This window comes from Hoplias malabaricus, chromosome 3, assembly GCF_029633855.1.
Source record: "Hoplias malabaricus isolate fHopMal1 chromosome 3, fHopMal1.hap1, whole genome shotgun sequence".
NCBI classification, from domain to species: Eukaryota; Metazoa; Chordata; class Actinopteri; order Characiformes; family Erythrinidae; genus Hoplias; species Hoplias malabaricus.
The window spans coordinates 51,962,697-51,980,000 of NC_089802.1; the positions used below are offsets into that span (position 1 = coordinate 51,962,697).

Consider the following 17,304-nt stretch of genomic DNA (forward strand, 5'->3'; position numbering starts at 1 on the left):
TTTCCATTCACTTCCAGCTGCTTTACAAATGTCAGGGCAGTACCAACAATGTCATTCTTTGGGCTCTAGGTAAATTATTTTAATGATGTTGTCATGCAGCCGTTAACTCCAATATTCTGTCACAAAAAATGTGCAGGTTACGTCTTTCTCAATCAGTACCAAAATACAGCCACGTTTTCTGGAAATATGCTGTAGGTAACACCCCCCAGCTGCAAAAGCACACAACTCTGAATGATGTCTAATAAGACATTCATCAAAAATAACAGGAAGAATTTTAAGTTGTGTTCATCGACTCGTTAAAGTAGAACACCCATTAGTGGCTACAGTCACACGTACTACACACATCTAACCTTTATTATCTCATCCCTGACAAATCAATATCTCATAACATCTGTCAGAATCAAAGATTAATCTCACTTAAGATTCAGCACATGCATGTGTTTGCTAAAAGCATGTCCTTGTAGGTGTGTATGTGTTCGTTCTATAGTCTTGGGCCATTGCTTGAAAAACCCTGTTAATGTGTACAATCGTCCACTCTCAAGCTGTCAGCTCCTCAATCATTAATATTCTCTTTTTCAATGACAATGAACTTGTGTTATACATATTCATGAGTGGCTAATAAAACTCAGTGCAAAGAAACTGAGACCCAAAAAGCTTGTAAGCATGTTTCTTGTATAACAATTTTAACAAGTGAGCCCCATGTCCCACACAATGGAGGATTATGAGGATTATACTAAACAGATTTAATTTGCGAGTACAGTACACGTAAACGTCATGAAGCCCAGCTCCAGCATCAGCCTTGATCTGAAGATGAATGTAGCTTTTGTGCAGCATCCTTTCATTTTCTTCCCTTTATCGAATACATCTGATTCAGAATTTGCAATAATTCAACAGTTTGAGCACTTACATACCCGTGGACTTTTTTTTTTTGTTAGCAAATTCTGTTTTTGGCAGTAGTAGGCTTCCATTTGATGCAGCAATATGTAAATTAAGGCCTAATTGGTCTTACATAATTGGTCTATTCTAATAAAGGCCAGGATCTACATCACAGCTCATGCTATTTCTGAAGCTCTCGTAAAAATGAGCAGCGAGTCCTCGCCAGCAACAATGGGAAATGGTGCACTGCATGCATTTTTTATTTTAGCAGCTCTTTTCTGGCCATTCCAGACTGCATAAAACAAAGAAAACTCATTTTCCTCCCTTTCTGTACATGACCTCACTAAATCATGCTGTTTAAACTCTCTAAATTTCTCTCTCTCTTTCTTCTTCTTAGGCCTGTCAACCAGTAAAGCCAGTCAAAGCTCCAGGTGGGAGATGAGTAGGCGGAGCATGACAGATGGGCGGAGTTGGCAATGTGTCTGAAATCGAATGATGGTTTCCATGGAGACAGATGGCAGCATCACCGAGGGTCCTGGACTCATACAGACGAGTGATGGTGTGGGGGCAGGCCTGGCTGAGCAGGAGGGGGCGTGGCTCGGCTTCCGGGCCACAGTGAGCGCTGTGCTGCTGCTGGAGCTGTTGTTGGGAGTGGGCGGGAACCTGACGGTATTGGTGTTATACTGTGGTCACTGCAGCCTTCTGGAATCTGTCAGCCATGCCGTCACTCTCAGCCTCCATATGCTTGACCTGCTGCTCTGCTTGCTCTGCCTGCCCGTCACAGCCACTCTCCTCCTTCTGGGTGGGGCCTCCATTCCTCACCACACCCTGCTATGCTGCCTCCATGAATCAGCAGCCACCTTCGCCAGTGTGGGAACAGCACTCAACCTGCTGCTCATTAGCCTTGACCGCTACGACATCAGTGTCCGGCCGGCAAACCGCCTGCTTACGCCGCGGAGAGCAACCTTCTTGCTGACTGGAGTGTGGGTGGTGTCTTTAACTGTGCCCCTCTTGCCATTTGTTGAGGCAGGGTTTGTGTCTGGGCTTTCAGAAGGAATAGCTGTTCATACTAACAGCACTGTGCTGTGTTCTGAATGGGTGGGCACTCTGCAAGCTCACCTCCTGTTGCAGGTGCCTGTGTTCTTGTGCTCTCTGGCTGTAATGCTATTTACATACACGCGCATCCTGCAAGCTCTGCGCATTCGCATCGGACACCCACCCAGATCCCAGCGTGATGCCCGGCGGCCAGCCCGGCGCCTTTGGCAGAAACGCAAGAGGTCAGGGAGGTCATCAGATCACACCACAAGGACTACGCCCATCTCCCCTCCTCCTCTATCCACTGGACCACTAGTGGCCTCGGACACCATTACCACAGTGACCATCAATACAGAGACCAACACGCCCTCTGTAAACACACCGCTGAGTCCCACCCCAACTATATCCATAGTGACCACACCCTTGGGTTCCACACCTAGCATAGGCTTATCATTGGTAACAACACCCCTGAGTCCTAGTCCTACATTACAGAGCATGACCACAGCTCTACACCTTAATCCACCAACATCTAGCATAACCTCTGCTATAACCACATCCATAAAATGTTCCACAGCAACACCTCTGCACCCCAACGCAGCTATATCCACTATAACCTCTCCTTTAAACTCAAACCCAGTTATATCCATCACAGCTACACCTCTCAGCCCTAATTCCGATATATCCATTATAACCTCTCCTCTAAGCCCTAATCCAACTTCATCCATAGCTACACCTTTAACCCCCACCCCTACTGTGTCCCTTGCCACCACACCTCTGAGTCCTGCTCGTGCTCATAACCCTCCGAGCGTTGGTGTGGGGGCCTCAGTGTCAGCCATCTTGGCTTTACGCCGTGCCGTGAGACGTCACAGGGATCGACGAGAGCGTCAGAAACGTGTCTTCCGCATGTCTGTCATCATTATCCTGTCCTTCCTAGTGTGCTGGGCACCTCTCTCAATTACACCTTTACTTCTGCTGGCTATAGGACCCTCTGATTGGCTGGAACGCCTGAGGCTATGTTTCCTGGTGCTTGCTTATTGGACCGTGGTGCTGCATCCGCTGCTGTATGCATTCACCCGGCAGAAATTGCGCAAAGTCCTGCACACACGTCTCCGCAGGCTACGCACAAACAACACACACACACTCATTCAGACCAACACCAGGAACCGGCGCAAACACAGGGCTGACTGCAGCGATGCCACTGACCGCTGCCAAACCGAAGCCACCAGGGACTGAGAGTCCACCTGCGTGCGTGTGTGTGTGTGTGTGTGTGTGTGTGTGTGTGTGTGTGTGTGTGTGTGTGTGTGTGTGTGTTTGTGTGAAAGAGATACAGCCGCATGCAAAGTTTTGAACAACCCTGGCCAAATTACATGTTTTATTATTTTCTAAGTGAAAATAAGTTACTGCATCCTCTATGAGGAACAGACCTAAATATGCCGTTTTCCTGCAGGTTATAGCGCACAATTTCTGTTTATTGGGAATAAACATGTTGGGGAAATATAAAAATGTGCTGGCTACATTTTTGGGTTTTATTTTTTCCATAGGTTGTTTAAATTCAGCAAATAAACAGGTATTGTGCATTAAAATTTGCAGATGTATGATCTCTGTAGAGGATGTGACGTACTGACACAAACATTTGGGTACAACAGGGGTGCTGTAATTTTACCAGGACCGGATGTGTAAATGTGAGGACACACAGGAGCCAAAAAAATAATAGAGAGAATACATCTAATTTTGCATGTCATTCATTCAGTTAACAGTTTAATAAGAAGCGCACGTTCCAAAGCACACTGAGCTAATCTCAGAGAAAACCACAGGGCACTGTCTAATTAACCATGAACATGTAGATCAGATTTACTGTTGTGGTGCTAGACACTGAGAGAGTGTGTCAGTGTGCGCGCGCGTGTGTGTGTGTGTGTGTGTGTGTGTATGTGAGTTTGTGGGCAATAATTTCATAAACCAGGGTATGCATGGAAGACCTTTCATGCAGATTAATTCTAATAGTGACATTATACCATGTGGTTAAAAGGCATTTATTCACATTATGTATAAACACACATCTTGTACTTACTTACTGTGCCCTTTTACTGATAGAGTGCAATAGATTTACTGTGTTTATTTATGTACATGATCAGGGATGTAAATAATATTATAAATTATGCTAAATATCTGTGGTTAAAAGATGACAAGGTCTAAATAATTTATTTTGATTCATGTGCCATGTCTGTGTCAGTGTTATTTCTATTCAGTTGTGGTCATTGTGCATTTTGCAATAGATGAGCAATAAGACCAAATTCTAAAAATAAAGAGATATACTCCCTTGTTTGTTGTTCTTATGTTTTAACTCATGTGTTAAACATGGATTATATGCGGGCGTGTGGACGTACACTCAAAGTATGCTCATGAATGCTTCTGCGGGGGTAAACTTTAATGCATAACAATGCTAATTAATACATGCAAGCACGCATCTATAAAAAGGGAATTTTTATGCTGTTCTAGATATAAATAAAAAGTGCATGTTTAACAGCCACCATGCCACACAACTTCCCTTAACCATGTTCTGGAATCTGATTTGTTGAGAGTTGACAGATCTGGGGCCTTATTTTTAAAATGTAGTTAAAATTCATCCTATGTTCTCGGCATTTGCATACTAATGATTTTTGGAATGTAAATATAGAACATTAATGCACTGTAAGGCCTACATCACACAGGTGCTCCCCTTCCTTGTTTTTAACAATTTAGATGTTTCAAATGCACATTATAATAAAAACTACAATGCACTTATAATCCCATGAAGATCAAATCTGTGTTTACAATCGTTTTATTAACTGGCCTACAACTTAGCCAAATAGTTTGGCTGATAATATAAAATCCATCCCAATGGAGTCATGTATGTCATACGTCTATAGAAGTTACCCTAAAGCCCAAATTCAGACCAAAATTCTAATGCTACTAATAATAGCATCCATGCCTGATGCAACATTATTCTAACTGGTAGCTATTAGCCTCCATTTGTTCCGATCAGCTGCTTTGTCTACAATCAGAGACTGAAATAATATTTTTAGCACATCAAATTATGTTATTTTATTCTCCACTTACTACACACTTTGACTGCACAAACTGCTTCACAAAATGTAGCTGCCACCTTCAAACAATTTTCCAAAAATAGTGGTTTAGATTCTAGTAGGGGATCTTTTTGTCATTGCTGTTGGTGCAGACGCAGCTCTAGGCACTTTGCCCTGGAGCACATATTTCAACATGTTTGGAAAATCAGAGCTAAAGCTTTTATCCTATAAGGCTTTGGGAGTTAGGCCTGATATTGTGGAGCACTGTCTGCTTAGGTTCATCTCAGTCCTTGTTACAGTAAGACTTTACCTAATACCAATTCAGCTGATAAAAGTCAAAGAGACCAATTAAGACTGTTTCTGTCAACAACTGTGTTCTCACACAGAGGATCGAATTCCCAAGGTAAGCCACTCAATAACATGCTCCTTTAATTAGTAAATGGTAGCATTTCTCTCTCTCTCTCTCTCTCTCTCTCTCTCTCTCTCTCTCTCTCTCTCTTTCTCTCTCTTGTGCTCTCCATCTCTCTTTCTCTCCAAGAGTCCTCTATTAATCTTTAAAGGCTTATTGGCCACTGATGTAAACAGAAGCTAGAGTAAAGAGCAGGTTCTCAGTCCTCTGATTAGTGATGTATGCTGCACTCCACAGGGGCAGTTTAATAACCTTTACATCTATTAAAGTTTGATGACACACACTGACATTTAGAGACTCATTTAAGGCACAGTATAGTCCAGCTCTCTCAAAAGTTAAGGAACATCAAATAAAAACATCTGAAACTCTCCAGGGCACTACAGAAGACAAGGTATATTTACCACAAAAGGATTTGTTCATTAGTGCATTACATTTTATTCTCAATTCTGAAAAATGTATAGTAACAGTGGCCTCACAAGGTTGTAAAAGTGAAAGGGTCTTACAAAGTCTTACATGTTAGAATGTCTTTTTAAAAAAGACACTTAAGAAGCCTACTTTGTTTATTCTCTGAAAATGTAGTAGATACTTTAACATGATTGTACAGATTGTATAGAACATATGCAGATTTGAAATAACACTCTATTTGTACTGTTTCACAACATGAAACATGAGTCTTATGTTTTCCCTGCTATAATGGTTTCAACCAGAATAATTGGAGCATCAGCAAGAAATTATTTTCAATGAAGTGTCTGTCAATATATATTCTAGACCTAAATAGGACTACATATCAATAAGCATTTGTCACTGCACACAGAAGAGCAACCATCACTTTCAATAATAGCCCAGTCTTTTTGCCCTAATAACCTTATTGTATGGAAAATGAAAGAAGGCCATTAAGGAAGCTGGTCAATTATGCATGTCATTATATATATATATATATATATAAAAGGATTGTATAAGCACATTTTAAATGTTTGACAAGTTGAGCGTTAACAAGTGACATGTTCTTGGGCCAGTGAGCAGTAACAAAATAAAATGTCCTTCTCTACTGAAGTAAAGACAGCCATTGCGTTATTTTTTTGTCAACATTTGTGATGTGAGCACAACAACTGGGGACTGCACGCATCCGTCACTACCAGCCTCTCCCACATCAATAAACAATAAGGGAGAGAGAGAGAGAAAGAAAGAGGCAGGCAAACAGAGAAAGAAAGAGAGAGAACGTCAGAGAGAGAGAGAAAGTGTGTATAATTCCCCACTGTATCTGATATAAATACTGCCATGCACTCCTTTCACACACTTGCTCACTCTTTCAACTCAAAAACACTTTTTTTAATCCCTTTCGTTCCACTTCCTGTCATTTTCCTTCTTCGTTTTTTCCTCACTAGCCCTGCCCTTCTATTCCTTTATTATCTCTACACTATTCTCTTTTCCAGTCTCCAGACTCGCCTAAAGAACAAAGACATCTGCCTCTGCAGGGGGAAAGTCACCTTGGAGGATGGGGTAGAGAGGAGAGAGAGAGAGAGAGAGAGAGAGAGAGAGAGAGAGAGTGTCTCTGTAGGGGTGGTGGAATAAGTAACCATATAACCAGTGCTACTGCATCAAAAGCAAATTCAAGATAAGCTACTATTCTACGAGCGTCTAGCAGCACAGCTCCTCCAAACTACAGAGCCATGGTCTTTGTGATGATATGTCACATATTTGTACACTATTCCGATGTGAACACTACTCAGCAATTTCATGGAGCGCCATTATGTAATCTGTCCTTCTGAATGGGATTTCTTTTCTCCTCTACATTTGTCCCTTTCTCTCATTCTCTTCCATGGCTTTTATCTTCCTCCCTCTCTATTCATCTCTCCGTTCCATTCACTGCTGTCTTCCACAATACAAGGATCTTTTTTTCTGACAGATCTTTCCATTCCCTAATCTGAGTTTTAGGGTTCTATTTTCTTCCATTTGTTCTCTTTCCTGCTGCAACTTACAACCTAGAACTCTCAACCCATCTAACCTACACTTCTATGCTGATACTTAGTGATACATAGAGAGAATTTTCTACATTTAAACACCATATAAGTGCATTTTGTTGTTCTATAGTTAGGCTGTACGTCATGTGCTGTTCTGCATAGATTTCAATGATCAGAACCCCTTAGCAACACTCTTCTCATTTCAGAGATGGATAATTTCCAAGAATTAAGTAACACGTGGTGGCAATGACAAAATATGTTCATAAATTTTGAAGAATACAGAATGGTTATTCTGAAAATATCATACAAATGTAATACAGTTTACTGTTAAAAACATTCTCCTTTATTATTCCACTTATATTAGTTAAGGTGAGGAATAATATTTTGTTTTGTTTTGTTTCTTGGTTATCCAATAAAGACATACTCTGGCATACAAATCAACATTCAAACTGGTATCTTCCGCTGAGACCAGCCTGGTGTAATAAGTCAGGGATTGATTGGTTTCTGACACTAACCGAGTATTATTTTGAAGATCGGTCTAGAAGGTCGTTCATTACATGTCACTGTCCCAGTGCAATGTAATTTACTCAGCGATGTTCAAAGTCGCCAGCGGAAGGCGCTAGATTTCTCTCACTCTGTGTAGCACAGCCGTTAGCGTCGAAATTCAAACACACATCCGTAAGCCATATATTTGATAGTCAGTACACGCAGAATAACGACTGAAACTCATACACGTTATATGCTACATAGCCGAATTATGCGTCCCACTATATACCACATATTAGTTAAAACCTAGATGTGTGGCTAGGGGGAACGTGCCGAAATAGCTCAGTTGGGAGAGCGTTAGACTGAAGATCTAAAGGTCCCTGGTTCGATCCCGGGTTTCGGCAGCAACGGGGGAACACTTTTTTTTTTCCATTTGTATATACTGTTTATTCTACATTATAAGTAGTCCGTTAGTAAACAACGTAGTCGATATGAGCTAATTATTGACTTAATGTTAGCAAATATACGCTAAATTACCTAATGCAGACATTTAAATGTGTTCTAATGTTTCCTAAAGTGTTTTCTAATATAGGCTACACCTTAAGTTTAATTATGACTCTCTGCAGTGTGTAACCTAATATTGTGTAGATATTGTGTAGACATGAAACACTGAAGAAACTGTAAACTGACTGAGCGCCCCTGAACACGTGTGTGTGTGTGTGTGTGTAAGAGAGAGAGAGAGAGAGAGAGAGAGAGAGAGAGACTGAGGTGAAAACCAGACCTTTCTAAATGCAGACATATTACAACAGCCAATAATTCCTAACAAACCTACATTAGGTATTGATACGGATTTTACCTGCCGTGTAAATACCGTAAAATGATGGTCTTTATCATTGCCGTTCGCTAGGAGGCGCCATTGAACAGGTTTCAGACACTCCAGCTCTCAGGCGTCCATTTACTACAGACAGCGAATGCGCTCACCTCCGGCCAGAAGACTCTGGAACTCCCTGGGCATTACCTGAACACAGAGCAAGACATTAAATGCAAAGGTGTTGTGTAAAAATATTTTTTTTATCTTAACAGCACAAGTGATTAAACGGTTTCATCTTAAATAAGAGCAGGGTTCTTCTTCATGTTCAAGAGGCACATTTATTCCACTATTAATTTATCACAACTGATTCAGATGATAAATATTAAGAACATCCATCATAAGTTGGTTTAACTCTGTAATGTGGCTCTCCTGGGCTATAGATGAACGAGTGCTACAGGACAGCTGGCTATATAGTTTTCTTAGACAATAATGTGTCTGCAGTCAGCTGAGTCAGTAATCCTCAAGGTGTCTATTAGAGCAGACCACAAATCCTTACAAGCTTATTGCTGCCTCGACAGTATTCACTGTGGTTAAGAAAATGAACTGTGGTCACAAAAAAGTGTTAACTTGTCACATTCTCAGTCAACATCTTGCGCCTTGCTCAGCTACACAGTCATTATTACGAAACCGTAACACTAAGGCAAAATGGCATAAAGACACAGGTGATGGCAATCCCTTCAACAGTGAAATCACCACACATATGTGCAAGACATTTTATATTGACTTAAGAGAATATATTGTCTTATGAAATGGGCCAGGCTAATAGCATTAATTTATAGTTAACTTTAGCAAATAAAAAAATAGCATGCAAGCCATCCAAGGCTGGGAGTTCAACACGCAACTGGGTTCTATTTCTGGCTGGGCAGGATTGACACTCATCTCAATTCATCAGTGTGTACAGTGGAATTCAAATTCAGCACTGCCTTCTAAATTTATGTGTGCACACTTTTCATTCATTCATTCATTCATTCATTTATATATATATATATATTTCTCTCAGAACACGGCTTATATTGACTTCAAATAAAATTAATTAGTAAAAATATGAAAACAAAAATCTAATTTTAAAGATCCATAAAATAGGTAACAAGTTTTACTATATTTGTAAAACAATATTTTTGATAATATCACCGACATAATCTTTAGGTCTTTTTGACAACATGCTGCATTCAGCATCAGATTTTTGCCCTTTATTACAGTTTTTCTCAGTCGCTTTGGAACCTTTCTGGAATCATCATTTATATTTTCACAACTTTATGTGCATTTCTCAAAACATTTCGTAAAAACAGCACCACAACCTGGTGGATTACTGGCAAATGCCTGTAACTTGCTCAAAATCCTTAGTTCATGTCCCAAAAAGAAGTTTTTATGTCAGTGAACATGTCAGTGTCATCAGAATGACAAGACCGTGTGTCGCTGATTATGAACAGGACAGTCAAAATGTTTAGCCACATTGTCAGTACAGTACATCAGTGTAAGTTATTTCTGAATGTTTTGATGACAGTGAAAATGCACAGGCTGCATTTTACTGTGAGGTGCAAATAAACAGTACAAAGTTTCATTACTGTGTTTGGGAGATTTACTGAAAGAGACTGAACCAGATTCACATTCATGCTCTTTACTGTTGGTCAGTGACAGACCATGTCGTTATGATACAAAAAAGAAAGACAAAACTGTTTAGCACAAATGATGAACTATAAAATCAGACAAATCAGTAATATCAGCATGGGAAACTTTAGGCAGAGATGTACATATAGGGGTGCATGGTGAATTACTCCTGATGCTCCTGTCTGTTGGGCCACAGATTCCTATGATAACTGGTTCCAAATTTATGAGTGTACTGACTTATGTAATGAACTAGTGCCTGGATGTTTTGGGGGGTTGAACTGTTTATCAGAGAACCAGTCTAATACATTATAAACAAAATTATAAAAGCAAATGATCATGTAAGAAAGCGGAGACAGATGCACAACATCATCTGCATGACCAACCGAAGCATGTGCAGTTTGTCCAGAATTAATGAGAAGCATCTTTTATGAGGTGCACATGTAACTACACGATGTGGAGTTTGAACAAGTCATTTTGAGAAAATCAATTCTGATCGGAGAAATGATCCACAAAGTGACAATATACCTACCAGTATCTTTCATGGATTGTGAGCTGAACTAAATACCACCTGGAGTAAACTTACGCAGACAAAAGGACACTCCCATGTCCTCAACAGTGACCTGTGGCAGGGTACGAACACACAAAACCCCAGGACCATCAAGCTGTCTGAAAGCAACACTACCTATGTCACAGTTCTACCATTTCATATACTGCATTTTGTTAATTATTACTTGAGTCCAACCAAAAGTAATCTGTGTTTAAACCAGAGGAAGGGAGAGGGAGAAACCTCTGATCGTTGTGTGTTAATGACTACGCAGAGAGACTTATTATCTGTGTTAGTGAGTCAGTTTACTTTCAGCTGTGCCCCGGCAGCATGTGCAAGCAAGCCATAATCACACATGTGATCTGTACAGCAGTATTGCATAACTAAGAACCACCCTGCCACTTAAACTCCAAAACCAGAAACATGTCATGGACTCTGCTGTGTAAAGCTCTCTCTCTCTCTCTCACACACACACACACAAACACACACACACACACAGTATTCTTTTATTTATGTTATTTTTTCACTGACTTGAATGTAGCAATGTAGCTTTTGCATAGGCTACCACTAAAACTACACCATTGATAGGTTCAGTTAAACATGAACCCACTGACCTGACAGAATCTACTTCTTAGTTCATTGCTCTGATTCCCTGGAGGAGCTTGAACCTCATGTGCCTTAAATCAGACACATGCCTTTTTGTGTGCGAGAGAGAGAGAGAGAGAGAGAGAGAGAGAGAGAGAGAGATAAACAGAGAGACAAACAGAGAGACAGACAGAGACTGAGAGAGAGACACACACACAGACAGACAGACATCACTTTATATTTAGGAATGGCTCAGAAGAATGTGCAGTGCTCTTGTAAAGCACTAGAGATCTGGTGTTGTTTTAAATATTTCTAAAAAGATTTGCCAGTGGTGTAGTTTTCCTTGAGAAACTTTATCCCAAACTGTTACAAGGGTATTTTGAATTTTGAATTTGAATTTTGGGGCAAATCCAGTCTTACCAATGTGTGTATGTTTGGGATTTGCAATATTGCGTGTTGCTATTTTGGTTTGAAATGCATCACTAATAGGTTGCACAGCACTCTCACAACCAACTAAAACAACGCTGAAATTAATCCAATTTACAAATTCAGATTCAATTTTACAAGTTTTCACACATATATACAGGTGCTGGTCATAAAATTAGAATATCATGAAAAAGTTGATATTGATAAAAGATTTATTTCAGTAATTCCATTCAAAAGGTGAAACTTGTATATTATACTCATTCATTACACACAGACTGATATAGTTCAAATGTTTATTTTTTTTAATTTGATGATTGTAACTGACAACTAGTAAAAATCCCTAATACATATCTCAGAAAATTAGAATATTTCTTAAAACCAATACAAAAAAAAGGATCTTAAAAATACTGGCCAACTGAAAAGTATGAACATGAAAAGTATGAGAGTGTACAGCACGCAATACTTAGTTGGGGCTCTTTTTGCCTGAATTACTGCAGCAATGTGGTGTGGCATGGAGTCGATCAGTCTGTGGCACTGCTCAGGTGTTATGAGAGCCCAGGTTGCTCTGATAGTAGCCTTCAGCTCTTTTACATTGTTGGGTATGGCGTATTGCATCTTCCTCTTCACAATACCCCGTAGATTTTATATCTCAGGCGAGTTTGCTGGCCAATTAAGAACAGGGATACCATGGTCCTTAAACCAGGTTCTGGTGGCTTTGACAATGTGTGCAGGTGCCAAGTCCTGTTGGAAAATGAAATCTGGATCTCCATAAAGTTGGTCAGCAGCAGGAAGCATAAAGTGTTCTAAAACTTCCTGGTAGATGGCTGCATTGACCTTGGACCTCAGAAAACACAGTGGACCAACACCAGCAGATGACATGGCACCCCAAACCATCACTGACTGTGATAACTTTACACTGGACCTTCGCCCCTCTATTAATGTGCTTGGACACAGACCTCTGTGAACAGCCAGCCTCTTTAGTAATGACCTTTTGTGTCTTGCCCTGTTTGTGTAAGGTGTCAAAGGTTGTCATTGGACAACTGTCAAGTCAGCAGTCTTACCCATGATTGTGTAGACTACAGAACTGGACTGAGAGACCATTTAAAGGTCTTTGCAGGTGTTTTGAGTTAATTAGCTGATTAGAGTGTGGCACCAGGTGTCTACAATATTGAACCTTTTCACAATATTCTAATTTTCTGAGATACTGAATTTGGGGGTTTCATTAGTTGTCAGTTATAATCATCAAATTAAAACACTTGAAATATATCAGTCTGTGTGTAATTAATGAGTATTATATACAATTTTCAACTTTTGAATGGAATTACTGAAATAAATCAACTTTTTCATGATATTCTAATTTTATGACCAGAACCTGGACATACACACACACACACACACTCAGCCACTCTTGAAATATATTTATTTATTTATTATATGATATTAAGTATATAATATTTAAATGGAAATATATTGATCTCCTAGTCATTAAATAATTATAAAAATACTTGCTAGAAACTCCAATGACCATTTCAACATTACCCCATTAATATAATATATAACACCAACCTATTTTAACATCTGTCCTGTATGTGTGTAAAAGGTCACTGGCCAGTGGAAACTAAAGCTAAATATGTTACAATGCACTGCACTGAACCAGACATGTGACTTTTCCCATATGCAAAATAAACATCATTTATAAATAATAAAATACTCAGAAAGTCTATAAGTTTGTGACATGTTATTGTCTTACTCTGGATTTTTATAGGGGTTCTGTGAAATGTGTCCAACCTCTCTGTAGTGTCTATGAAAGAAAGCATCAGAACAGGAGTTATTATTTCTGTAAATAGCACTGCAACAAAAAATTTCAGTATTTTATCAGTATTTATCAAGCTCTCATGAAATACTAGTCAAAATGTACAAGATGGAGGAGAAAAAATTGTCACTTGAATATTGTGGAACACCTGTCTCCAGCTACATTAACCCAATAGCTGAAAACGCCTTATTCCACTTTTTATGTGTCTTGGCATCCCAGCACATGAACAGTGAGTCTTTCCTTAGTATATATAACATTCAATACATAGCAGTATTTTGTGTGTGTGTGTGTGTGTGTGTGTGTTTGTGTGTTTCATAGGAAATTTATCAGTTACTGCTGATGAAAGAGGGGGCAAGGCACACTAGGCTACAGTACATGTGCACACGCACACACACACACACACACACACACACACACATACCAACAAAGATGCAAAAGAGTGCATAACAGTGTTCCTGAAAAAATCACTCAGTATATCTCTTTATATGAGCACACTAATATCAGTTTGTTCCAGAGCCTTATAGACTGTAGGCCCATAAGACTGTTTACCTGGTGATTATCTGTAAGAGCTGCTGATGCCATGCTGTTCTAGACATAGACAAACACATCATACTTACATATATATACATATACATAAACAGTAATCTTTTCAGAAAAGCTAGTTAATGTATTACCAGGGTTTAAATTGTTTATGTTGGGATTCTAGTTTTTGTGGTGCTAAAAATAGTAAATAATATACTCAGACAAAATTATAGACAGGGGTTAATCTATTTAATTGATACAAACTAAAATACACAGTAAAGCTATAAAATATGATATTTTTATATAGCTTCTTATAGATTATTTCTAATTTAAAATAGAAATAAACAGAAGAGTGATTGATGTACAAGTCAATGAGTCAATGGGTAGGTATAGAGTAAACTCAAGATCTGTTTTAACAACATTCACCTGTAAAACGGATAGTTGTATACTCAAGAACACCTATACTATACCTGATAGAGAAGCAGATTTATATAACTTATAATAGACTATAACTTAATAATTAATAATTATTAATTATTAAGAAATAATAATTTCTTAAATGATTCAAAGTTAGTGAAACAACAGACAAATCATCAGTCTGTGATGCATTTTTGCATTATTCACTAAAACCTAACCTACCACAGTAATTTCCAAGTGCAACATATTTTAATTTTTCTAATAAAAATCATGTAATGTAATTGCTTCCTGCAATACATTATTCCTTTGCACATTCACACTTATGGTTTGGTGTCACTATATGAGTTGTGCATGGTAATGTTTAGCTCTTAAGTGTAAAAAATGATGTATGGGCAAGTAAACGCATATATTACTTTATGAATAAAACACACATACACACACCTGGTTAATAACGGGCCTTACACTTCTTGAAGTGACACTGAAAAAGACAGTAATTTACTGTCTATCGTTATGTCTGCCAAGACAAACCACTCTTGTATGCACACCTGCACACACAAATATGACATGGGTTAAGTGAACCAGGTTAAGACCGTAATATAAAATATGTTCACAGCTCTTCATTTATTCTAAATTGAATTCTTCTAATTTCTGATGGGAAATTAGTAGTGCATTTTATTTTTCTAAACCCAAATGGATTAAAGTTCTGATAAGCAATTTTCGCCATCATAAAAATACATTATTTTATTACATTAGCATTAAACAAACTGCCATATAAATGTTATGAAACTAAACGTGCAAGTTGAACTAAAATATTACATCATTATTAGGCGGGAAAATGGCGTCTCAGAGCTGGGAGTACATGGGTGTGGAAAATTTTAGAACATGCATGTTGTACGATACAGACAACACGCTACTGCAGGTTTGCCCTAATTTTATCTCAAATACAGAACATATATCACTAGCTAGCAACTTTTAAAATGGACGAAACAAAGCTCTCAATTGAAGAGCAGACGGGAACAGAGGACCAGATTTTAACCGTTCTTTTAGGAGCAGGCCGACGGAGGAGAGTTCGTCCACGCGAGGTGCGCCATAATGAGTTTATCTATGTGAAGAAAATGAAGAGTGGGTTATTTTTTTGTTTTTTTTTTTACATTTTTTTAATGTAGCTGCTATTGCAACTATTGGTTTTGACATATACGTCTTAGTATTTTTTGTATCTCAAACGAAGCATAAATAAATCGTGTGTTGAATGTACGCTGGCAGCAGTTACCCTGAGTGCTTTCGGTCGTTGGATTGATCACAGCTTTCAAGCTCCTTTGGGGAAATGACGCCAGAACTTGGCCAGTTTGTTTAAAACACGAACCGTTAAGCCACATCATATTACTGCTTCGTTGAAAAAACATGCTGGAAAAGATAGTTTCTAACTAGCTAGCTAATACAACACCCCACCTGTTTATTTCTCAAATAAACGAGTTCCTCTTTGGAGACCAATACACCAGACGTGAATTAAACATGACTCTCTGTTTTAGCTGTAAACACAAGTGGTTACACACAGTCCAGTCACAGCAGTGCTGCTGGAGTTTTACAACCCTCAGTGTCACTGCTGGACTGAGAATAGTCCACCAACCTAAAATATCCAGGCAAAAGCGTCCTGTCCACTGATGGCCAACAGAGGACGACCAACACACAGAAGGCGGCATCCATCCACCTAGTTTTTGCGAATTATGAAAATGCATATGAAAAAAAAAACTATGGAAAACGGCCAAAAATTCGTAAAACACCCAAATGTGTGGAATATTAGACACACAGCAGCAGTGCGCACAAGTCAGAGACCGCTTAGCATTTTACTTTCCACATAAAACATTAAGAACAAGCTATATATTACAGAAATGACACAGATGCCCAACAAAAAAATATTAAATAAAGCTCTCTCCCTCTCTATCGATGCCATCCCTGATCACGGGGGCAAAATTGCTTTATTTAATTGTTTTATATGAGGCCTATTTATTATTGTTTCTCTCATAGTTGATGGTAATATTTGTATTAGTATATTTTTTCCTGAATAAATTACTCTGTGAATTTAAATCAGTTTGAAGAGTTTAAAAACTAGTTGGTACATTGGACAATAATCTGAGGGGTCCGTGGACCAGCATTAGCCTACAGTCAGCGGGATACCAACCTTTTTAAGTCAGTGGACCTATATATGCTTGCTGTTGGGGGCTGAGAATGATCTGCTGCCCAAATCTGGTCTGTGGGGGTCTTGACCATTGAAGAACAGGGTGAAAGGTAGCCAACAAAGTATTTATAGCACCAGACTGACTACAGTTTGTAAGTGTAGAAGTACACAGTGCCTGGTTAGTGGAACTGAGAATGGACAATGTTTGTAGAAAAAAAGCAGATGTTCATAATATGATGACAGGTCTGTGTAATAGACTTACATAATGAAATATTATTCCCAGTTGTACCCCAGTGGTTGTGTTCTCAGATATTTGTATGGATATGTATTATATAACTTGTTTCTTTGTGTTTTGTGAGCCTGTCTTGCATATGATTTGACTATCAAGCTTTTGAAACATTTACCTAGAAGCAGCGCAGAGAGGTAAGATGAGCGATAAAAGTGGAATTTTTACTATGTAAATTTTTATTATGCTGTTACAGTGAATGTTCTATTGCATGTGCTATGCAAAAA

The 17,304-nt window shown here is 38.9% G+C and overlaps 1 protein-coding gene and 1 non-coding gene across 2 annotated transcripts in view; both read left to right on the forward strand.

The window, feature by feature from the left end:
* The window catches only part of LOC136692605 (G-protein coupled receptor 22), a 7,080-nt gene extending 2,911 nt beyond the window's left edge, over positions 1 to 4,169 (forward strand). The window contains exon 2 of the mRNA XM_066666152.1: positions 1,274 to 4,169. Within this exon, the coding sequence (XP_066522249.1) occupies positions 1,369 to 3,144 (1,776 nt within the window). The 5' untranslated portion in view covers positions 1,274 to 1,368 and the 3' untranslated portion in view covers positions 3,145 to 4,169. The remainder of the gene's footprint in view (positions 1 to 1,273) is intronic.
* A 3,991-nt stretch (positions 4,170 to 8,160) lies between these two features.
* Positions 8,161 to 8,233, forward strand: trnaf-gaa (transfer RNA phenylalanine (anticodon GAA)). Its single transcript has one exon. It is a non-coding gene; the product is annotated as a tRNA-Phe (tRNA).
* The last annotated feature ends 9,071 nt before the right edge of the window (positions 8,234 to 17,304 follow it).